Source organism: Gracilinanus agilis, chromosome 3 (genome assembly GCF_016433145.1).
Source record: "Gracilinanus agilis isolate LMUSP501 chromosome 3, AgileGrace, whole genome shotgun sequence".
Taxonomy (NCBI): Eukaryota; Metazoa; Chordata; class Mammalia; order Didelphimorphia; family Didelphidae; genus Gracilinanus; species Gracilinanus agilis.
In genome coordinates this window covers 23,420,805-23,439,260 of record NC_058132.1, presented here as the reverse complement: position 1 = coordinate 23,439,260, position 18,456 = coordinate 23,420,805, and the positions used below count along the sequence as shown (strand labels likewise).

At 45.8% G+C, this 18,456-nt stretch overlaps 1 protein-coding gene across 1 annotated transcript in view; it reads right to left on the bottom strand.

The window, feature by feature from the left end:
- PPP1R37 (protein phosphatase 1 regulatory subunit 37) overlaps positions 1 to 18,441 on the bottom strand; it is a 42,151-nt gene extending 23,710 nt beyond the window's left edge. The window contains exon 1 of the mRNA XM_044668569.1: positions 18,234 to 18,441. Within this exon, the coding sequence (XP_044524504.1) occupies positions 18,234 to 18,441 (208 nt within the window). The remainder of the gene's footprint in view (positions 1 to 18,233) is intronic.
- Positions 18,442 to 18,456: the final 15 nt, after the last annotated feature.

The window sequence follows — 18,456 nt, the reverse complement described above, 5'->3', positions numbered from 1 at the left end:
TGATGGTTTGAACGGAATGGTACTGGTTTAGGTAACATTTCTCCCATATTGGCCTAGCCTACTCATGAGCAATTTGTATTTTTCCAATTATTAAGATAATATCTTTATTTGTGCAGAGTGTTTTGTAGTCGTATTCATTTTGGTCCTCTGTGTGTATTGTGGCAAGCAGACTCCCAAAGATTTTAGACTTTCTGTTGTTATTTTCAGTGGAACTTATCCATCTTCCTGGATATAAAGAAATGCTGGTGATTTATGTGGGTTTATTCTATATATCCTGCAACTCTGCCAATGTTAATGGTTTCCAAGAATTTTCTAGATCATCCTCTAGATTTCCCTAAGTAACCTATTATAGCAATAATTTTGTTTCCTCTTGTCTATGCTTATTTCCTCACTTTGTTTTTTGTTTCCTTGGTGTCACCAGCATTTCTAGTACTATACTGAACATTAATGGTGATAGTAGACATTCTTACTTTATTTATCCCATTACAGAGAAGCTTTAGAGATACTACTTGTAATACTGAGTAAAGATCCACTTGTTCCTATGCCTTTTAGTGTTCAGTTTGTTTGGTGTGGTTTTTTTTGCCAGAATGGGTGTTATATCTTGTCAAAAGTTTTTTCTGTGCCCATTGATAGAAACGTGATTTTTGATATTCTTGTTATTAAACAATGTTTATAGTTTACCTATTGTTGAACCTACCCTGCACTCCTGGTACAAATCCAACCTGGTCATAGTATACGGTTCCTGTGATATGCTGCTGCAGTCTCTTTGCTAATACTAAAATATTTTTGCATTGATAAGCAATACAGATATTGATCTGTAGTCTTCTTTCTGTTTTGACTCCCTCCGTTTTAGTATTAAGATGATGTTTGCTTCATTGAAGAAATCTAGTAGGACTGTTTCAGTTTACATAGAATTGGCATTAACCGGGCTTTAAATATTTACTAGAATTTGCTCGTAAATTTAGCTGATCTTAGGACTTTTTCCCCCTTCATTAAGAGTTCAATTTCTTTTTCTGAGATTGAGTTCAGTATATTTCTTGTTCTATTAATCTGGGCAAATTGTTATATTTTTGTAAATATTCACCCATCTAATTCATATTCCTAGTTTAATTTCTACATAACACATCATAATTTCTTTTATTCCTTCACTGGCCATAAATCCATCTTTTCCTACTTTTGATACTTGGTTTTTTTTTTAATTTTTTTTAATGCCCTTAACTTCTGTGTATTGGCTCTTAGGTGGAAGAGTGGTAACGGTGGGCAATGGGGGTCAAGTGACTTGCCCAGGGTCACACAGCTGGGAAGTGTCTGAGGTCAGATTTAAACCAAGACCTCCCGTCTCTAGGCCTGACTCTCCATCCACTGAGCTACCCAGCTGCCCCCCTACTTTTGATACTTGTAATTTGACTTTCTTTAGAAAAAAGTCAGTTGTTTATTATTATTATTATTATTATTATTATTATTATTATTATTATTATTATTTCCCCCACTTAAGGAACTAGCTCCTGGCCAGAGTTCCTTTTCATTCTCTCTCTCATCCAGGCTAAAAACTTCATTATCGTGGAGTTTTCATGTTCTCTCTCTGCATACCCCATCTGTTGGTATATCCTGTCCCTTCTACATTTAGACCATCTCTGTACCATGTCCCCTTCTCTCCCAGCCTGGCCTGCTACTGTTTTGGTGCAGCCCTCTTTGCCTCATCCCTGGACTTCTTCAACAGCCTCTGCACAGGTGACAGAGTGATCTTTCAGACTGGTACCTCTCCTTACTCAAGGAACTTCAGGGGCTGAAAAAAGCACAGAAAACCTTCCAGTTGGTTTTTCAAGTCCTTCACAACCTGGCACCTTGTTCCCTTTCCCTTTCACTTCCCTCCTCCCCTCCACAGGGTCTGTTTGTCTGTCTCTCCCATCTTTACAATTCCCTCAGCTGCTAATGCTCTCTACTCTAATAATTCCTTCCATCTAGTCTGCATATTTCTCATATGGGCCCAGTTACTCCTGTGCTGTCTCCTCTGTTAGAACATGAGCTTCATGAAGGCAGGGTCTGTTTTGGTCTTTGTATCCTTGGTGCTTAAAGTAAGATGGTTCAACACCAGACACTTATGATTTTATCAGTGGAAATGACATTTAAAGAGTCACTGCCATCTGCTCACCATCTTATCATGAGTTGTATCCCAAGAGCTCAGTAACGACACTTTGCAATTAAGTGCTTAATAAACACTCTGTGCCTTCATTCATTCATTCATTCATTCAGAGTGCCTAGCACACAACAAACATGCTTGCTGACTGGCTCAATGACTGTCCAAGGCAGGCCCATTGTGCTTCTAGACAACATGAATTCTTAGCATGTTCCACCCAGCTAATTGGGCCCAACTCACCTCTTGGGCTCTTCTCACTGCTCCTAGGTCTGCTTTCTGGGGACAAATAGAACCTTCCAATGACATCCCTTCCGATACTTGACATCAGCTCTCCTCATGTCTTTCCCAAGTCTTCTTCAGGCTCAACAACTCCAGGGACTTCAACCAATCCTCTTTACATAAACCAAAGGCTCTTCCTCAACCTAGCAGCTCTTCTTTACACCAGCTTCCTGCCATCCTTTTTAAAGCTTGGTACCTGATTGCCCAGAAAGAGTATGGAGGATGAGCACCTCCATCCATTCTGCCTGTACCTCAGGACTGGCTTTTGCATCCTACTAAAGATCTAGATCTTCTTGAGAATAAAGAACTACTATCTAATACCCAAGTGTCAATCCAACTGAGCATCCTCTTACAAAATTCTGCCCAATCCTTGAGTGCCTGTCAATTATCATTCTGGATCCTGGCTCTGTCAGCCCATGTGCCAGCCAGCCCACCCAGTTTGGAGTCCCCTGCAGATTTATGGACATGTCATTTATACATCTATCCAAGCCAATGCTAAGAATGTTCAAAAGCACAAGGCCCAGTGCAGATCGCTGGAGCCCTCCACTGGAGACCCAAAGATCCCCTGACAATAAGCCACCACCAATTCCTCTCTGGGAAGGCTATCCACTCTTTCTGGAAGGCCTGGTTTCCATACCAGCTTCACGTGAGATACCTGATCAAAAACCCTGCTAACCGTCTATCTAAAAGTCAGACCTGTGCCCTGCCTTCCTCTATGTGATGGGAGCCTGTCACAAAAGGAAATCACGCTTAGTCTCACCCAACCTGTTCTGGAAGGAGCCACGCTGGCTCTTTGTAAGCATGCTTCCCGGTCCAGAACACTGCCAACTTGAACTGTCTATTCTAGAACTTTCCCAGTAATGGAAGTGGGGCTCATTGGTCTGGAGTCTACAGACCATTCTCTTCCCTTTCTTGAAAATTGGGCTATCTGCCCATCTTCTATCTCATGGGGCCTCTTTCATTTTCTGTGATCTTCCAAATGCCAACAACTGTGGCCCCTCAATCCCAGGAGCCAGTTCTTTCAGTCCCTAAGGATACAGTTCTTCAGAGCCAGGTGAGTAGAATTCAGCAAGGACAAGCCAGGTGCCCACTCTCTCTTATCATGGGCAGCTCCCTGCTAGTCATTTCTGTTCAGTCATTTCCAGCTGGGAAGGTCACTCCTCCTTTGCAGAACAAACAGAAACAAGCCCAAAACAGAGCAGTGCTGCCTTCTCTCTGCTGTCACAACTGTTATCTCCTGTCACCCCCAACCCCAAGAAAAGGTCCTACCCCTTCCCTGATATCCTTTTTTCTCCCAAAGAGTGTGTTAGTGGCTTCAAGTATATGTCAGGATATTTCCAATGAGTACTTGCTTAGAGTGACATAAAAATGTTATCAAAGGAGCAATGGTCCCAGATCTCATACATCCTGATTCTCCCTGCTGCTAGTGCTCCATGGCCCCCTCCCCCATTTTCTTTTGTGTTGCCTTTACATAGCTTGCACTGACTTACATATAAGATACCAGAGGGCAGGGACTGTTCTGTGTATGTTGTCATCATTCCTGGAGTGCCTAGCCCAGGGCCTGGAAAATAAATATCTATTGACTGATTAGGAGATGAGCTATTCTGGCAGCAAGAATTAAAGATCCAGATGGGCAGAAGCTCTATGGAGAGCTGATGAGAAAATATGAGTAAAACTTAGCCAGGATGAGAAGGGAGCAAAAGAGCCATGTCTGATATGAGGCTATACCCACAACCAGAACTACCGAAGTGCTAAAGGCAGGCAGTACAGAAGGAAGGCAATATCTCCCTGAACTGTCCAGTCAAAGAGGGTGTCCAGAAGTGGGCTAGGGGATGATCCTTGGTCAGAGACCATCAGACCTGGCAGAAACAGAGACCTTCTGATCCAGAAGAAAGACCCACTTGACATTTCTATAATACTAAAAAGCTCCACGGCTTCTATCCACATTGATATTTCATTTGATTCTCACAAATTTATCAGAGGCTTACTTGTACTGCCTATTTGACAAATGAGGAAGTTGAGGCCTTGAGAAGTATAGGGGCCTTGCCAAAGGTCAAAGAAGTAGGTTTTGGATCTGGCCCACGCCAGCCCCTTGGAGACCTCCTCTTGACCATGAGGATGACAATGACAAGAACAATCTTTAGAGCAGTGATGGCAAACCTTTTAGAGACTGTATGCCATACCTCACCTTACCCCACACAGGGGAGGGGGGAAAGCTCTCCCATTGGGCTGCTGGGCAGAGGGCTGGGTGATGTAAAAAAATGTCCTCAGGCATGGTGGAGAGGGGAAAGGGAGCGGCTCTGCCCAAGTCCCTCTTTCTAGTAATGAAAGGGGAAGGGGGGTGGAGGGAGAGCAGCACACATGCCCACAGAGAGTGCTCTGCATGCCATCTTTGGCATCTGTGCCAAGTTTTGCCATCACTGCTTTAGAGGATTACAGATTTTTAAAACTGGCAGGGGTCCCTTCATTTTATAGTTAGTAAACTCGGGCCCATAGAGGAAAGTGAGTAGTTCTGGCTTTCACCAGGGCTAAGAAGCAGAACTGGGATTTAAACTCAGGCCTCTGGCCTCCTCCAAGCAAGCTACCGTGAAGCCCTTTACCTAAAACACTGTGTCTGATTCTCACAACAATCCTAGGAAGTAGAGAAAATGTTGTACAGACAAGGCCAGTGAGGCCCACAAGTCAAATAACTCAAACAAAGTCACAAAGCTAATATGTAGGAAAGCTAGAATCTGACCTAAAAATAATGAAAACAAGGCTTCTTTTGAAGTACCTCACTCACTGCCTCTATCATACCTGAATACCCATCAGGGACCTGCTGACTGGAGTGGAGAAGGGTGGGCAGGAGGAATGGGAGGGAGGTAGACCTGGCAAAGAGCCAGGCCAAGCCCCAATCCAACTTATGTCCTCTGGAGCCAAAGCAGAACAAGCCTGTCTAATCCCTCTTCCAAAGGGATGGGATCTTGGCAATCGACCAGTCTGACTCTCCCATCTGACAGAGAAGGAACCTGGCACAAAGAGAAGGGCTCAACTGCCCTAAGTGACTCAGGCAAGAAGCAGAAGAGCTGGTATCTTAACTAGACCTCTGACTCCTTCATCCAGTGTCTTGTCATCTCCCTGACAATCCGAGCCAGGTCCCCATTTCAGGCCCCTGCCTTAGGAACCAGCCATCCATTTACTCCTAGAGAAGTGACAAGCCCTGGATGGGTGTGATAGTGACCCATGTGCAGGGAAGGCTGGGCCAGGCCCTCCATAGCATAGTAAGTCAGTCAACTTGAAGTTAGGGGCCTGGATATGGTTGTGGTCTGCCTCACATTATTACCTTCTGCAGCAGCAAAGGCAAAGAGAGTTTGGGGTTTGGCATCTGTTTTGCTCAGATGAGAAAACAACTAGGGAGGAAAGACTTAGCCATGGTTCCAGGCTTTTAGGAGAGGAGATATGGCTCAAGCCTAGGTCTCTGACCCCAGAGTTGGGGCTTTTAACACTATCCCACTCTTGAACAGAGAGCCAGAAGACCCAGACTCTGGGCCCTCCACCAGCCTTTATAAAATAAGAAGGCTCCTCTCAGCCCCGGCATTCTATGTGCTCTGACATCCCAAGTCCCAACATCTTTTCCAGCTCAGTCAGTCATAGCTGACTCTGGCCGACCCGCCCAGCCAAAAGAACCAACTCCAGAAGAGCTAGTGGACAAGCCAGCAAGCAGAGGGTGTGCATCTGATTACAGAAGTCCCCGGAAACGCAGGCTGAAGCCCTGTCGGCCAGCTGGCACTTGGGAGTGGCTGTGCACACTCAGCAGAGGGAAATAGCTCAGTCTATTCTGAGGAAGCTGTTTATCCACAACAATGAGACCACTTGGAATCCTAAGATGCGAGGTGGAAAGGACTCCTAGATCACAGAGATACTTCGTAAGGACTTGAGAACACAGAGTGGCCTTGATGAGGTGATCTTGAGTCAGTCAACTAGCATTTATTGAGTATCAGTTATATGCCAGGAGCTAGAGACACAAAATGAGGTAAAAGACAGTCCCTGTCCTCAAGGAGCTTACAATCTAACAGGAGACGCAACAAGCAGGCAAATACATACAGATAAGCTAGAGGCAGGATAAATAGTAAATAATTAACAGAGGGAAGGCTTCCAATAAAAGATGCAATTTTAGTTGGGACTTAAAGGGCAGTCAGTAAATGGAGCGGAGGAGGGAGAGCATTCTGGTGTTCCACAGGATCGAAGAGGATGTGGCAGGCGATAAGGAAGGTACAAGAAGACTCAAAAGTCAGGGTCTGGGAGAGGTTATGATAGGCTTTGAAAGAGAGAAACCTTCAAGCTCTTTTTCTCTCTCTGCATATTGATTCCTGAGCAAGGTGCTTCTCCCTGATCCTCCCGGTGAAGACTGCAGAGGGACAAAGGGATACCTTCCTTGCTGTATGCCCCGCCCTCACTGTGTGGGTCTGTATTTCACACTCCCTCCTGGTTCTCTCTGATCCCTCTCCACAGATCCCTTGCCTCTTCTGTCCTCCTCCTCCTCCTTTCTCACCTCCCAGCTCACTACCAGATTCTCTTCCCTTCCCACTCTCCCTCCTCCACCTCCCTTCTCACCTCTTCTCACACTAATGCTGGCTTTGCTCCTCTGCTTTTGTTTTCATCCAATCCCCTCCATCCCTTGCCCTGTCCTCAACAACTCCTACTCTCCCAGAGCAGCAGAGCTAGGTCACAAGTGTCAGGCCTTCTTCTCCTCGAAGTTCCTGGGATAGAAACCCCTGTCTATCCTGGAGAGGCAGGCACGTGGCACCACAGCTCTGCAAAGTCGTGATGTGTCTCTCTAAAGAAGGCAGAAACTGCCAGAGGCAGAGAAAACAGAAGGAATCAGGAGTACCCAGTGTGAGGTCTGGCCCTGCGCCAAGTGTCTTCACTACAAGAGTTCCTGCAGATCCTCAGAAAAGTTTGAAATGTCTGCCAGCAGTGGGGAAATGTGGTGGAATGGAGGTTGGGAGTAGAAAGAGCTGGCTTTTAAATCTTGGCTTTGCTACTGTGGAACCTTAGACCAGTCACTTCCCTTCTGGGGCCTCAAGCTCCCCACCTATGATTTCTAAGGTCCTTTTCAGCTCTGAACCCAGAATATCAGCACCAAAGATTATAGAATACAACATGTGCAAGCTAGAATGGACCGGAATCATCAAGGTCCACCAAGCCCTCATTTATCTTACCAATGAGGAAGGTGAGGCCCAAAAAGGAGTGAGACCTAATGTGAGCCCCACAGGCCTCCTCCTATACTTTAGTCAAGGGCTCTGCTGTACCCAGCAGAGACAGCTGATGGTGCAGTGGAGAGCCCACTGGGCCTGGAGTCAGGGAGACTTGAGTTCAAATTCTGATTCAGTCACTTACTAGCTCTTTGAGCCTGAGGTTTCCCTTGGTTTCCTCAACTGCAAAATGGGGATAACAATCCCTACCTCACAAAGCTATTAGGAGAATCAAATGAGATAGTGTGTGTAAAGTGCTTAGCACAGGGCCTAGGACACAGTAGGCATTTAATAAATGCTTGTTTTTTCCCTAGCATTTAAGGCTCTCTCCAGTTTGGTTTGAATGTATATTTTCAACCTTCTTTTTTAATTCACTGGCCATTCCTTGACTCCAGACTCCATCTTTCTCCTCCTTGCACTCAAACAAGCTGGCCCCTAGGCCAGTGCAATCCTTAGTCATCTCTACTTCCCAGAACCCTTATCTACTTTCCCAGACTTGCCTTGGAAACTAGGAAGTGGAGGTGAGAGGGCCTCCCACCCCATTCACACAGTGGTTGGCTCTATCACAATCCTTCTTGTATTATGCTTATCTGTGTATAGAGTGTGGTTTGCCTTTCTATCCCCAGGGGCCAGGCTGGTGCCTTGTCCATGGCAATAATAAAAAACATATAATAAATGCTTGTTGACTTGAATTGAGTGTCCAAGTCCCTCAAAGAAGCCTAGTTTCCACTAGGGAAACCCTTCCAAAACAGCTGGTCCAAGGGCCAGGAGGCTGAGGAGTGACATGATGCCAAGATGGGCAGAGGAAGGACTTCCAGCTCAGAGAAATCCAAAAGCCCAGCAGCAGAGGTCTAGGGCCAGGGCCTGGCCCCACAGCCCCAACATCTGGGAGAGGCTCCAACCTGAGCACTGCCACCGTGGGACCTGGGGCAAGTCCCTTCCTACATCTTTAAAATGAGGGGAATGTGGACCATATAATCTCCATGGCCTCTTCTACTTCTAAATGTGAGGAGCCTCTGGTTGGGTTACTATCCTTCAGTTCTGGTGACATCTTAGTAGTGAGAGCTCCTGTGAGGCTGGACCAGGCTCCCAAGGAAGGAGTCCCACCAAGGGGCCAGCAGGCAGGCTCTGTCTACCAGACTACAGGCACCATTCAAATAAGCACAGGTTCCAAAAGGCTCTGCTTATTGTCAGGCAGGTGAGCTGGGCCAGAGCCAGAGGCAGAGGCAGAGTGCCGAGAGGGAGCTTTGGCTGCAGAGGCCCCCAGCCACGTGGCTTCCTTCTCGTCTCTGCTCTGCAGCGTATATGACTCTGGACACAGACTCTGGCTTCCAACTCTGCCAAACCATACGGGCGCTGGGCTAGATCTGAAAGCACTTCCAGTGGTGACACCAGTTTCTGGATTCTCTAGGGACCATGCCAGCTCTAAGTTCTAGGAGTTCCTATAAATGATGGAAAATGTGGTCGTGTGGAGCAAAGGCTGGGGTTGGCTGGATCAGGGGCCAGCTCCTCTGTCCCTCATCTCCTCCTTGAAAAAAGAGATGCCCCAGGAAGGAGTCTCAAGACTTAGGACAGCAGTTCAAAGCCAGGAAGGCAGAAACAGTTAGGTGGTAAAAAGACAAAGAAATGGTTATAAAAGAATGGCATCATTTCCCCGGAGTCTTCCTCTTGATCTGATGTCTCTCTCCTAGGGATTCAGAATCTTGGGATCTTTGCTGACAGTTTTACCAGGAGGCTTTGATCTCATCCCTGCCCAGGCCCTTTCAGTGATTCTCACCTGCCAAGGATCAAATTCAACTTCCTTTGCTGGCATTTATGTCCTGCACATTCTGCCTCCAACTCACTGTTCCAGACTTCTTCCACATGACTCTCTCCCTCCTCCTCTCTACCTCCTGGCTTCTTTCAGGTCTCAGCCAAAACTCCACCTTCTATAGGAATGCTCACCCAATCCCCCTTAATTCCAGAGCCTTCCCTGAGACTCTCTCCAACTTATCCCATCTACCACTTGCATGTACATGGTTGTTTGTTTGTCTTCTCCCATTACATTGTGAGCTCCTCAAGGGCAGGAACTGTCTTTTACCTTTTTGTATCTCCTGAGTGTACGTAACAGTGCTTGGCAGCACATGGTAGGCTCTCTCAAGTTCCAGCCTTATACTTTCCCTCCTTGTCTCTGCTCTTCTTATTCTCTGTCCCTCAAACATTCTTTCCAGTGCCTACTTTGACCTGCTGACATTTCTTTAAATTACACACACACACAGGTATATGTATATATATACATATATATATACAATTTTATTTTCATTTCTAAATCCTCTCCCTCTAACCTCCCTTCTCCACCCACTAAGAAGGCAAGAAAAAACAAAACCTGTTAAAAATGTTCACTCAAGCAAAACAAATTCCTGCATCAGTCATGTAAAAAAATGCGAAAGAAAAGGAAGAAAATATGCTTCGGATCTATCACTCTCTATCTGGAATTGTGGTGGGTCATTGTGTGGATCAGTCAATAAGTCTTTCAAAGTTGCTTTGACTTTATAGGCTTGTTATTATTCTATGAATTGTTCTCCTGGTCCTGTTCACTTTCCCCCACATCAGTTACATACAATGTCTCCCCAGGTTTCTATGAAACCATCCACTTCACCATTTCTTAGGGCACAATAGTATTCAATTCCATACCTATACCTCAGCTTGTTCAGCCATTCTCTATTTGATGGCCATGCCCTTTCCTAGTTTCTTTGCCATTATGAAAAGAGCTGCTGGAGGCAGCTGGGTAGCTCAGTGGATTGAGAGCCAGGCCTAGAGATAGGAGGTCCTAGGCTCAAATCTGGCATCAGACACTTCCCAGCTGGGTGACCCTGGGCAAGTCACTTGACCCCCGTTGCCTACCCTTACCACTCTTCTGCCTTGGAGCCAATACTTAGTATTAACTCCAAGACTGAAGGTGGAAGGTAAGAGTTAAAAAAAAACAAAAACAAAAACAAAAACGAAAAGAGCTGCTATAAATATTATTGTACATATGGATCCTTTTCCTATTTCTTTCATCTATTTGGGATTGAGATTTAGTAGAGATATTGTTGGGTTAAAGAGTACACAGTTTAAAAGCTTCTGAGGCACAGCTCCACCAACAATGCATTAATATGCCTTTTCCCCCATGTTCCCTCCAGCATTTGTCATTTCCCTTTTGTCCATTTTGCCAATCTAGGGGAACAAACTGCAATTGGAGTAGTTTTAATTTGCACTTCTTTAATTCTTAACAAAATTTAGAGCCTTTTTTCACTTGCCTATTGATAGCTTGGATTTCTGACCAAGAGCTGGTACAGTAAAAAGCTGGAGCACTTGGCCTAAAGTCAAAAAGACCTGAGCCCAAATCCTCCACGACACTTATTAGCTGTCTGACCCTAGACAAGTCTCTTCCTCTAACCTCTGTTTGTCTGTTTCCTCATCTGCAAAACGAGGATAACAGTCCCAACAACTCACAGGGTTATCATGTGGATCAAGTGAGATACCATTTGTAAAGTGCCTGAAAAAATATAGGAGCACCCAATAAATTATTATTCCTTTCCTTTCCCCTCCCATCTTCCTCTGAAAATTGATTATATCCTGTGATCACTTATCTACTGAGGAATACCTCTCATTCTGACAAGTTTGACTGATTCTTAGAAATGAAACTTTTATCAGAAAAACTTGCTGGAAGATTCCCCCACATGTCAATGTTCTGCATCTCTTCTAAAATTTGTTGAACTGATTTTGTTTATGCAAACCCTTTTTAAGTTGATGAAATGAAAATTTATTTATTTTACCTCCTGATCACAAACTCTTCCCCTACCCATAGAACTACAAGGTGATTTCTTCCACACTCCACTAATTTGCTCATGATGTCACCCTTTGTGTCTAAATAAATCATGTACCTACTTAAGGCTTATCTTGGTATACCATGTGAGATGCGGCCCTATGCCTAATTTCTGCTAGTTTATTTTCCAGCAATTTCTATTAAATAATGAGTTCTTGCCCCAACAGCCAACAAGCCTTGGATTTATCAAACACGAAGTTACTAAGCTCATTTTCTTCTGCACACTGTGTACCTAATCTGTTGTGCTGGCCAATGTCTATTTTACCCTCTACTAAATTATTTTGGTGACTATGGCTTTGTAGTATACTGTGAGATCTGATAATGCTAGGCCCCTTCCTTTCCACTTTGTTCCCTAATTCCCTTGATATTCTTGACCTTTTGTTCCTTCAGAAGAATTCTATAACCTTTTACTTTATAAAGTACAATTATCTATATACACACAACTATATAGTTTAAAACATTACTACATGGTCTACATATATAACTATAGTTTATATATCCACATATGATATCTTATAGTTTGGTATGGCACAGGATAAATACATTCAATTCGTTAGTATTATCATCTTGGGACAGCTAGATGGCACAGTGGATAGAATGCTGGGTCTGGAATCAAGAAGAATCATCTTCCTGAGTTCAAATCTGGCCTTAGACACTTAATAGCTGTGTGATACTAGGCAAGTCACTTAAACCCTGTTTGCCTCAGTTTCCTCATCTGTCAAATGAGCTAGGGAAGAAAATGACCAACCACTCCATTCAAGAAAACGACAAAGGAGGTCTAGAAGAATTGGACACAACTAAAACAATGATTGTCATTTTTATTATATTGGCCTACTCGTGGGCAATTAATATTTCTCCAGCTGTTCAGATTGATCTTTATTTGAGTCAAGAGTGTTATATAATTGTGTTCATGTCGTTCCTGTGTTTGTCTTAGCGAGTAGATTCCCAAGTATTTCCTACTGTCTGTAGTTATTTTCAGGGAAACGTCTTTCTATCTCTTCCTGCTGAGTTTTGTTAGTGATATCAAAAACATAGATCATTTGTGTGGCTTTATTCCACACTTTATAGTTTTTTTGAAGTAGTTAATTGTTCTAAGTTTGTTGTTGACTCTCTAAGGAATCTATCATGTCACCTGCAAAAGGTGATAGTTTGGTCTCCTCTTCACCTTTGCTTGTTCCTGAAATTTCCTTTTTTATTTCCTTGTCTTATTGCCATAGTTAGTGTTGCTAGTACAACACAGTGATGATGGGAGGCAAGGGAAGAAAGAGAGAAGGGGATGAGCATTTACATAGCACCTACTATGCTCTAGGCACTTTACAAACATTATCTCATTTGAGCCTCGAAATAATTTTGAGAGATAGGTGCTGTTATTATCCTCATTTTACAGTTGAGCAAACTCAGACAAAAATGGTAGTATCATTTGCCCGGCGTCACACGGCCTAACATCTGTGGCTGAATTTGAAGTCAGGTCTTCCTGACTCCATCCACTATGCCACCTAGCTGCCTCTGATGGCATCCTTGCTTTACCTCTATCTTACTGGAAAGCTCTGTTACAGTAATGGTGACTGCTGGTTTTAGATAAATGCTACTTATGATTTTAAAGAAAGTTCCAACTATTCTTATAAACGGAGGGTTTTTTTTTTTAACAGGAAGGGGTGTCATATTTTGTCAAAAGCTTTTTATGCATCTAACGAGAGAATCATATAATTTTTGTTGTCTTGGTTATGAATATGGTCAGTTATGCTGATAGTTTTCTTAATATTGAACTAGTCCTGCACTCTTGGTATAAATCCTATCTGATCGTAGCATATGATCTTTGTGCTGTATTGCTGTAGTCTCCTGGTTAATATTTAAAACGTAGACATCAATATTTATTAGGGATATTGGTCTACGGTTTTCTTTCTCTATTTTAACTCCCTGAATTAAGTATTCAGACACTATTTTTGTTGTAGGAGGAATTTGGGAGGACTCCTTTTCCTAATGTTTCAAACAGTTTATGTACGATTAGAATTAAATGCCCTTTAAACATATAGTAAAATTAACTTGTCAATCCGTCTGGCATTAGGATTTTTTCCTTTGTGAGTCCATTTATGATTTGTCCAATTTATTATTCTAAGACAGGCCAAGTGCCCCAGAAAAAAGGAAGTCCAGGGTCTCAAAGGCAAAACAGCAGAGCTAAAATTCAAAGCAAGGCCCAGGACTCAAGTATCCTTTTCACCATGCCATTCTTCAAAAGTGATCTCTCTCTCTCCCTTTATGGTTCCATTATACACTTCTGACATTGCATTTTGTTTTAGGCCATACCTTCCCCCCCACCCCTTTTATACTGCAATTCCCTTGAGGACAGAGTCCAGATCACAGCCTGAATTTCCTCTAGGGCCTAGAGCTTAGGCTGTCCAAAAACTTGTTGAATGAATGTCCTGGAGGCTCAGGGCTGCAAAACCTAAGTCTCCAGCCCTTCACCACCTGTAACATACACCCCATTAAACTTCTTGGCTGGGAAGGGGCAAGGGCCTTGCAGAGAAGCTGGCCTTGCAGTGAAGCCAGGAGAGGGAATCAGGTTACCATCAAGTCATGTTCCCCCTCCTTTCACCTAAGAGACATGGGTTCTTTCTGGTCTCCCAACACTACCTGTGACCGGAGAGCCAGGTGCTGATTCTGGCTCGACTATCCATACCTTGGAAAAGTTAGTTCTGCTCTAAGTTTTAGCTTCCTCTTCTGTGGCCTATGGGTCCCTTGCAGTTCTGACAATCTAGGTATTAAGGCTCCTTTCAGCTCTGCCATTCTTTGACTCTAGCATTCAGACTTGCAGAAACAAACAGGAAAGTGTAGCTGGGCCCACAACTTGTATCCACTTAGAGTAGGTGCATTATTGTGGATGGAGGGACTGGATGGACTGGATGGACTGTTATCGACACCTCATCTTGAGATAATGGATGCCAAAAGCTGTTTGATTCCACTCCTCATTTTATAGAAGTACAGGAACTAGCCCAAGGTCACTCAGACAGGAACTAAAGAACTGGAATCTTGGCCTTCTAACGCCCAGGACTGGTCTTTCCTGCTATAACTCACTGTATCTTGCCATGAAAGAAAGCCTACTTTTTCCCCTCAGGCCTGGGAGAAGCACAGGTTGCAGAAGGAGCAACTTTAACTTTCCTGAATTTAAATATGACTCCTATTTTCAAACCAAAAGGTGAAGGAGTGAGCAGAATCGCACAAAGGGCTTCAAGACAGGCCTTCAGGCGCTAAGCCAAACAGGCCATCATTAAACAAGGAAAGGAGTTTTTAAAAGTTTGATGGCTGACACAGGGTGCCAAAGAGGAAGACATCTCAGGTTCCATACTCCCCAGGCAACAGGTTCCCTTGTCCAAGAGTCATATCAATCAATACTGACAAGCATTTATTAAGGTGCTACCATACACAGTCAAAGAATGGAATAATCCCTTCCAGGAAACTCCTAGTGGTTGAGACAAGCACCATTACAAATCACAGACCGCAATACACATATCACCGATATAAGGTGAAGAAGTTATATTCAGGTAGTTTGGGGGGACCAGGAAAGGCCTGCCGCAGAGAAGAGTGCTTGAACTGCTTCTTCAAGAGAGGAACTCTATGGAGCATGTGGGAAAGGTATGGAAACGATGGGGTACTGAGTGTGAGGGGCAGAGCGGGCTAGAGATGGGGAGATGGCTCAATGGGCTCAGGCCCCCTTATTCTTAAATACAGAAGCAGATGGTATGGTAGGAGAGGGCCCAGAAATTAAGTGCACCTCCTAGCTTTGCCTCACCGTGAGAACTGAACTCTTGGGTAAATCCCCTTTTCCTTTCTGAGCCTCAAGTGTGACTCTTCCATGCTGTTATGAGAACAGGTCTTTGGGAGAGGCAGATTGGGAAGCTCTGACCTCCTGCCAGCTTTCAGCTCGGATATTCCCTTTTCTAAAAATACTGTTGTTAAATTGTATCTTCTGTGCCATACTATGAAGTTGGTTTCAATCAAAACAAATTCTCTGAAACATCACCCTAATGCTTCAATGGTTCCCTAGACTGCCTAAGGGGCACTTGTTCTGGTCTATCCCCTGACAATGGGCACTCCTGAATCCACCAACTACCTTTTCCATAAACTGAGGGAGACAAACTATCATCTTTTGGTTCCCTTATTGCTCTGAGTCCTGGAGTTACTGACAGGACCAAAGGAGGGGAGGAGCAGGGAAGCCTCTCCTGTCACAGTCCAGTGGCATCATGTGCTCAGCATCATCACATGACTCTTGCTTCCTCTTGCTCATCCTGACAAACCAGGCATCCCTTTTCCCTAATTTGCTGAAGTCTGGCCTCCCAAAGCCTGCTTCTAGGGCCTTTCAAGTGAAAAAAACCTTTAGGCTCCATCCTGGCTTTTATTAAGGACCTGCTATGTGCCCAACTGTGCCAAGTGTCCCTGCCCTCTAGCAACTCTCTTGTTTCTTTGTAAAATGTGGAGGTTGGATTAAATTCTCTGAGCCCTGACTTCTCATACTATGTAGGTTGGCTATGTGATCCTCAGTCACTAGCTTGCCCTCTCTGGGCTTCAGCCAGAGTAAGAACCTAAGTCACTCTCCTGAGAGAATTAGAATCCTGCCTAGAAAGCTCTCCTGTGCCAGGCAAGCTGGAGAGAAATGCCCAGAACATCCTGGCTGCAGAGAAGGGGAAGGCTGACACTGAGGTCAACACAGCTATGGAAATTGGGCCCTGTTTCCTTAGAGAAAAGAATCTGCATTCCGGCCTCCTCCATCTCTTACTTCTACTACCTTCTTTAGAGACCCCTTTAGTTCTTGAAGTTGAGCCAGGTTTGCCAGACTACAGAGACTTTGATGTCACCTCTAAATTCAATACAATCCAGTGGCTCTGTATCATCTTCAAGATCAAATATGACCCCTCCTAACACCTGATTCCCCCAAACATCCTCTGCCACCCAGTGACACCGACCTTTTGGCTATTCCCCCACCTCCCAATTCCAAGCATTCTCTCTAGCTGTCCCCCATTCCTGGAATGCTTTCTCTCCTCTGATCTCACTTCTGACCTCCCTGGCTTCTTCTAAGTCCCAACTATACTCTTATCTTCTACAGGAAGTCTTTCTTCTGTTAATATAGTCTAATTGTCCTCTATGGAGCTGGTTTGTACCTGACATTTGCTTAGTGCCTCCCTTGTTGGAGAGTAAGCACCTTGAGGGTAGGCACTCCCTTCCACCTTTCTTTCTATGCCTGGCACTTAGAAGTACAGTGCCTGGCAGACAGTGGGCACTTAACAGAAGCTTACTGACTGAGTGCTTGCTGGATTCTGTTCCCCAGCTCACTTCCAGATCCAGCTCACATCTTCTGCCAAACCATCTCTGGTGACCCCTCTATGTCTGCTGAGTTCTTGTTGCCGCTTGTGTGACCTTGCCACCTACTTGGCCATCCCTGACCCCTAAAGCCTTCACTCACTCCATTGCTCTCAGCCATAGCCATTTCTTCCCCACCAACAGGAAGATCCCCCCCACAAACTTTCTCCTAGGCCCCACCCCAACTGACCTGCTTTCTTCACTCTCCCCCTCCCCTTTGACATCTCCTGTCCCTACAGGCTCCAAAAGCAAAAGTCTCCTCCTATTCCTCAGTCCCCCACTGAGGGGGAAGTGGGGAACATGGGTGAATGGCAGCTCTACTACTTCTATCTGCTGGGTGACCTGCAGTCCAGTCAGTGACCCTCAGGTGCCCCATCCCCAAGCAATCTTCTACCTGAAAACTACCACCACCCTGGAGCCCCCCAAATAGCCAGTTCCTTCCTTCATCCACTCCCTAGTTCCTGCAGGTCAATCCCTGGGGGCTTCCCAGCTTCTCCCTCTTCCAGCAGAGCCAGGCCCTCCTGGCTGCCCCCAAAAAGTTTTGCAGTCCAAGAACCAGAGCTTCAGCTTCTCTCCCTGATGTCCCTCAAGGACCCCTCCATGCCAGCAAGAACTAACTTTTCTTAACACCCCCATCCCAGGCACTCTTGCTGGCTCCCGCAGGTTCACTGACCCCTGCCCTGCAGTCACTGCCCCATATACCAAAGACCAAAGCCTCAAGGCTCCTCTAAGGCCACAGTCTAGCTTCCAAGCAAGGACCACTGACTTTCTCCACCAAAGACCCCACCCCCCAGCCTCGGCTGCCCATCAGGCTCCCCCAACCCATTCTTCACCCCCTCTACCACTTCGGCCCATAAAATGTCTCCTAGAGTGAACCAACTTCCTTCAGAATGCACCCCCCCAGGTGTGGGTCAGGCCCCACTCCGGAGCAACTTCTCCCCTTACCCCCGCAAGGGCCCCCAGGTTCCCTCCTGCTATGCTGCCCAGGATTCACTTCTCGAGCCCCACTTCAGGCCTCCTGGTGTACCCCAACCTCCTTCTTTGGGGAGGCCCCTAGCAGCTCCTAAAGAGGAGCTCCTGGATCAGCCTCCTCCGGGCAATCCTCGGGAGCTGCCTTCTCCTACGGCTCCTGGTGGGACTGCAGCCTCCTCCTCCAGGAAGCTCTTTGGACTTACTCACTTCTGCCTCCCCCACTCCTCCAGAGTTGCAAGTACGTCCCTAGAAAGGCCTCCTCCAGGCTGCTGTCCGGGGTGACCACTGTGAGTTCTCTCCTACTTTGGGACTGACCACTGTAATCCTTTCCTCCTCCAGGCTAACCACCGCCACTCCTCCTCCTCCGAGCTGCCCCGGCCCGTGCTCCCGCTCCCTGTCCCAGTAATGGTACCGTGTCTCCAGGGATCCTTGGGCTCCACGGCTCCGGACACGATGTCCTCGTCCGAAGGAAAGGTGACGCGTTTGGCGGCGGCCTTGAGCACGGCGGCGGCGGCGGCGTCTCCCGCTCCGGACGGGGCCTGCTCCGGGGCCGGCGCCTCCTCGTCGCCGGGGCCCAGCGCAGCGCCGGCCGCCTCAGCACCCACGGGGACCCCCGCCATGGCCTGCTCGGCGCG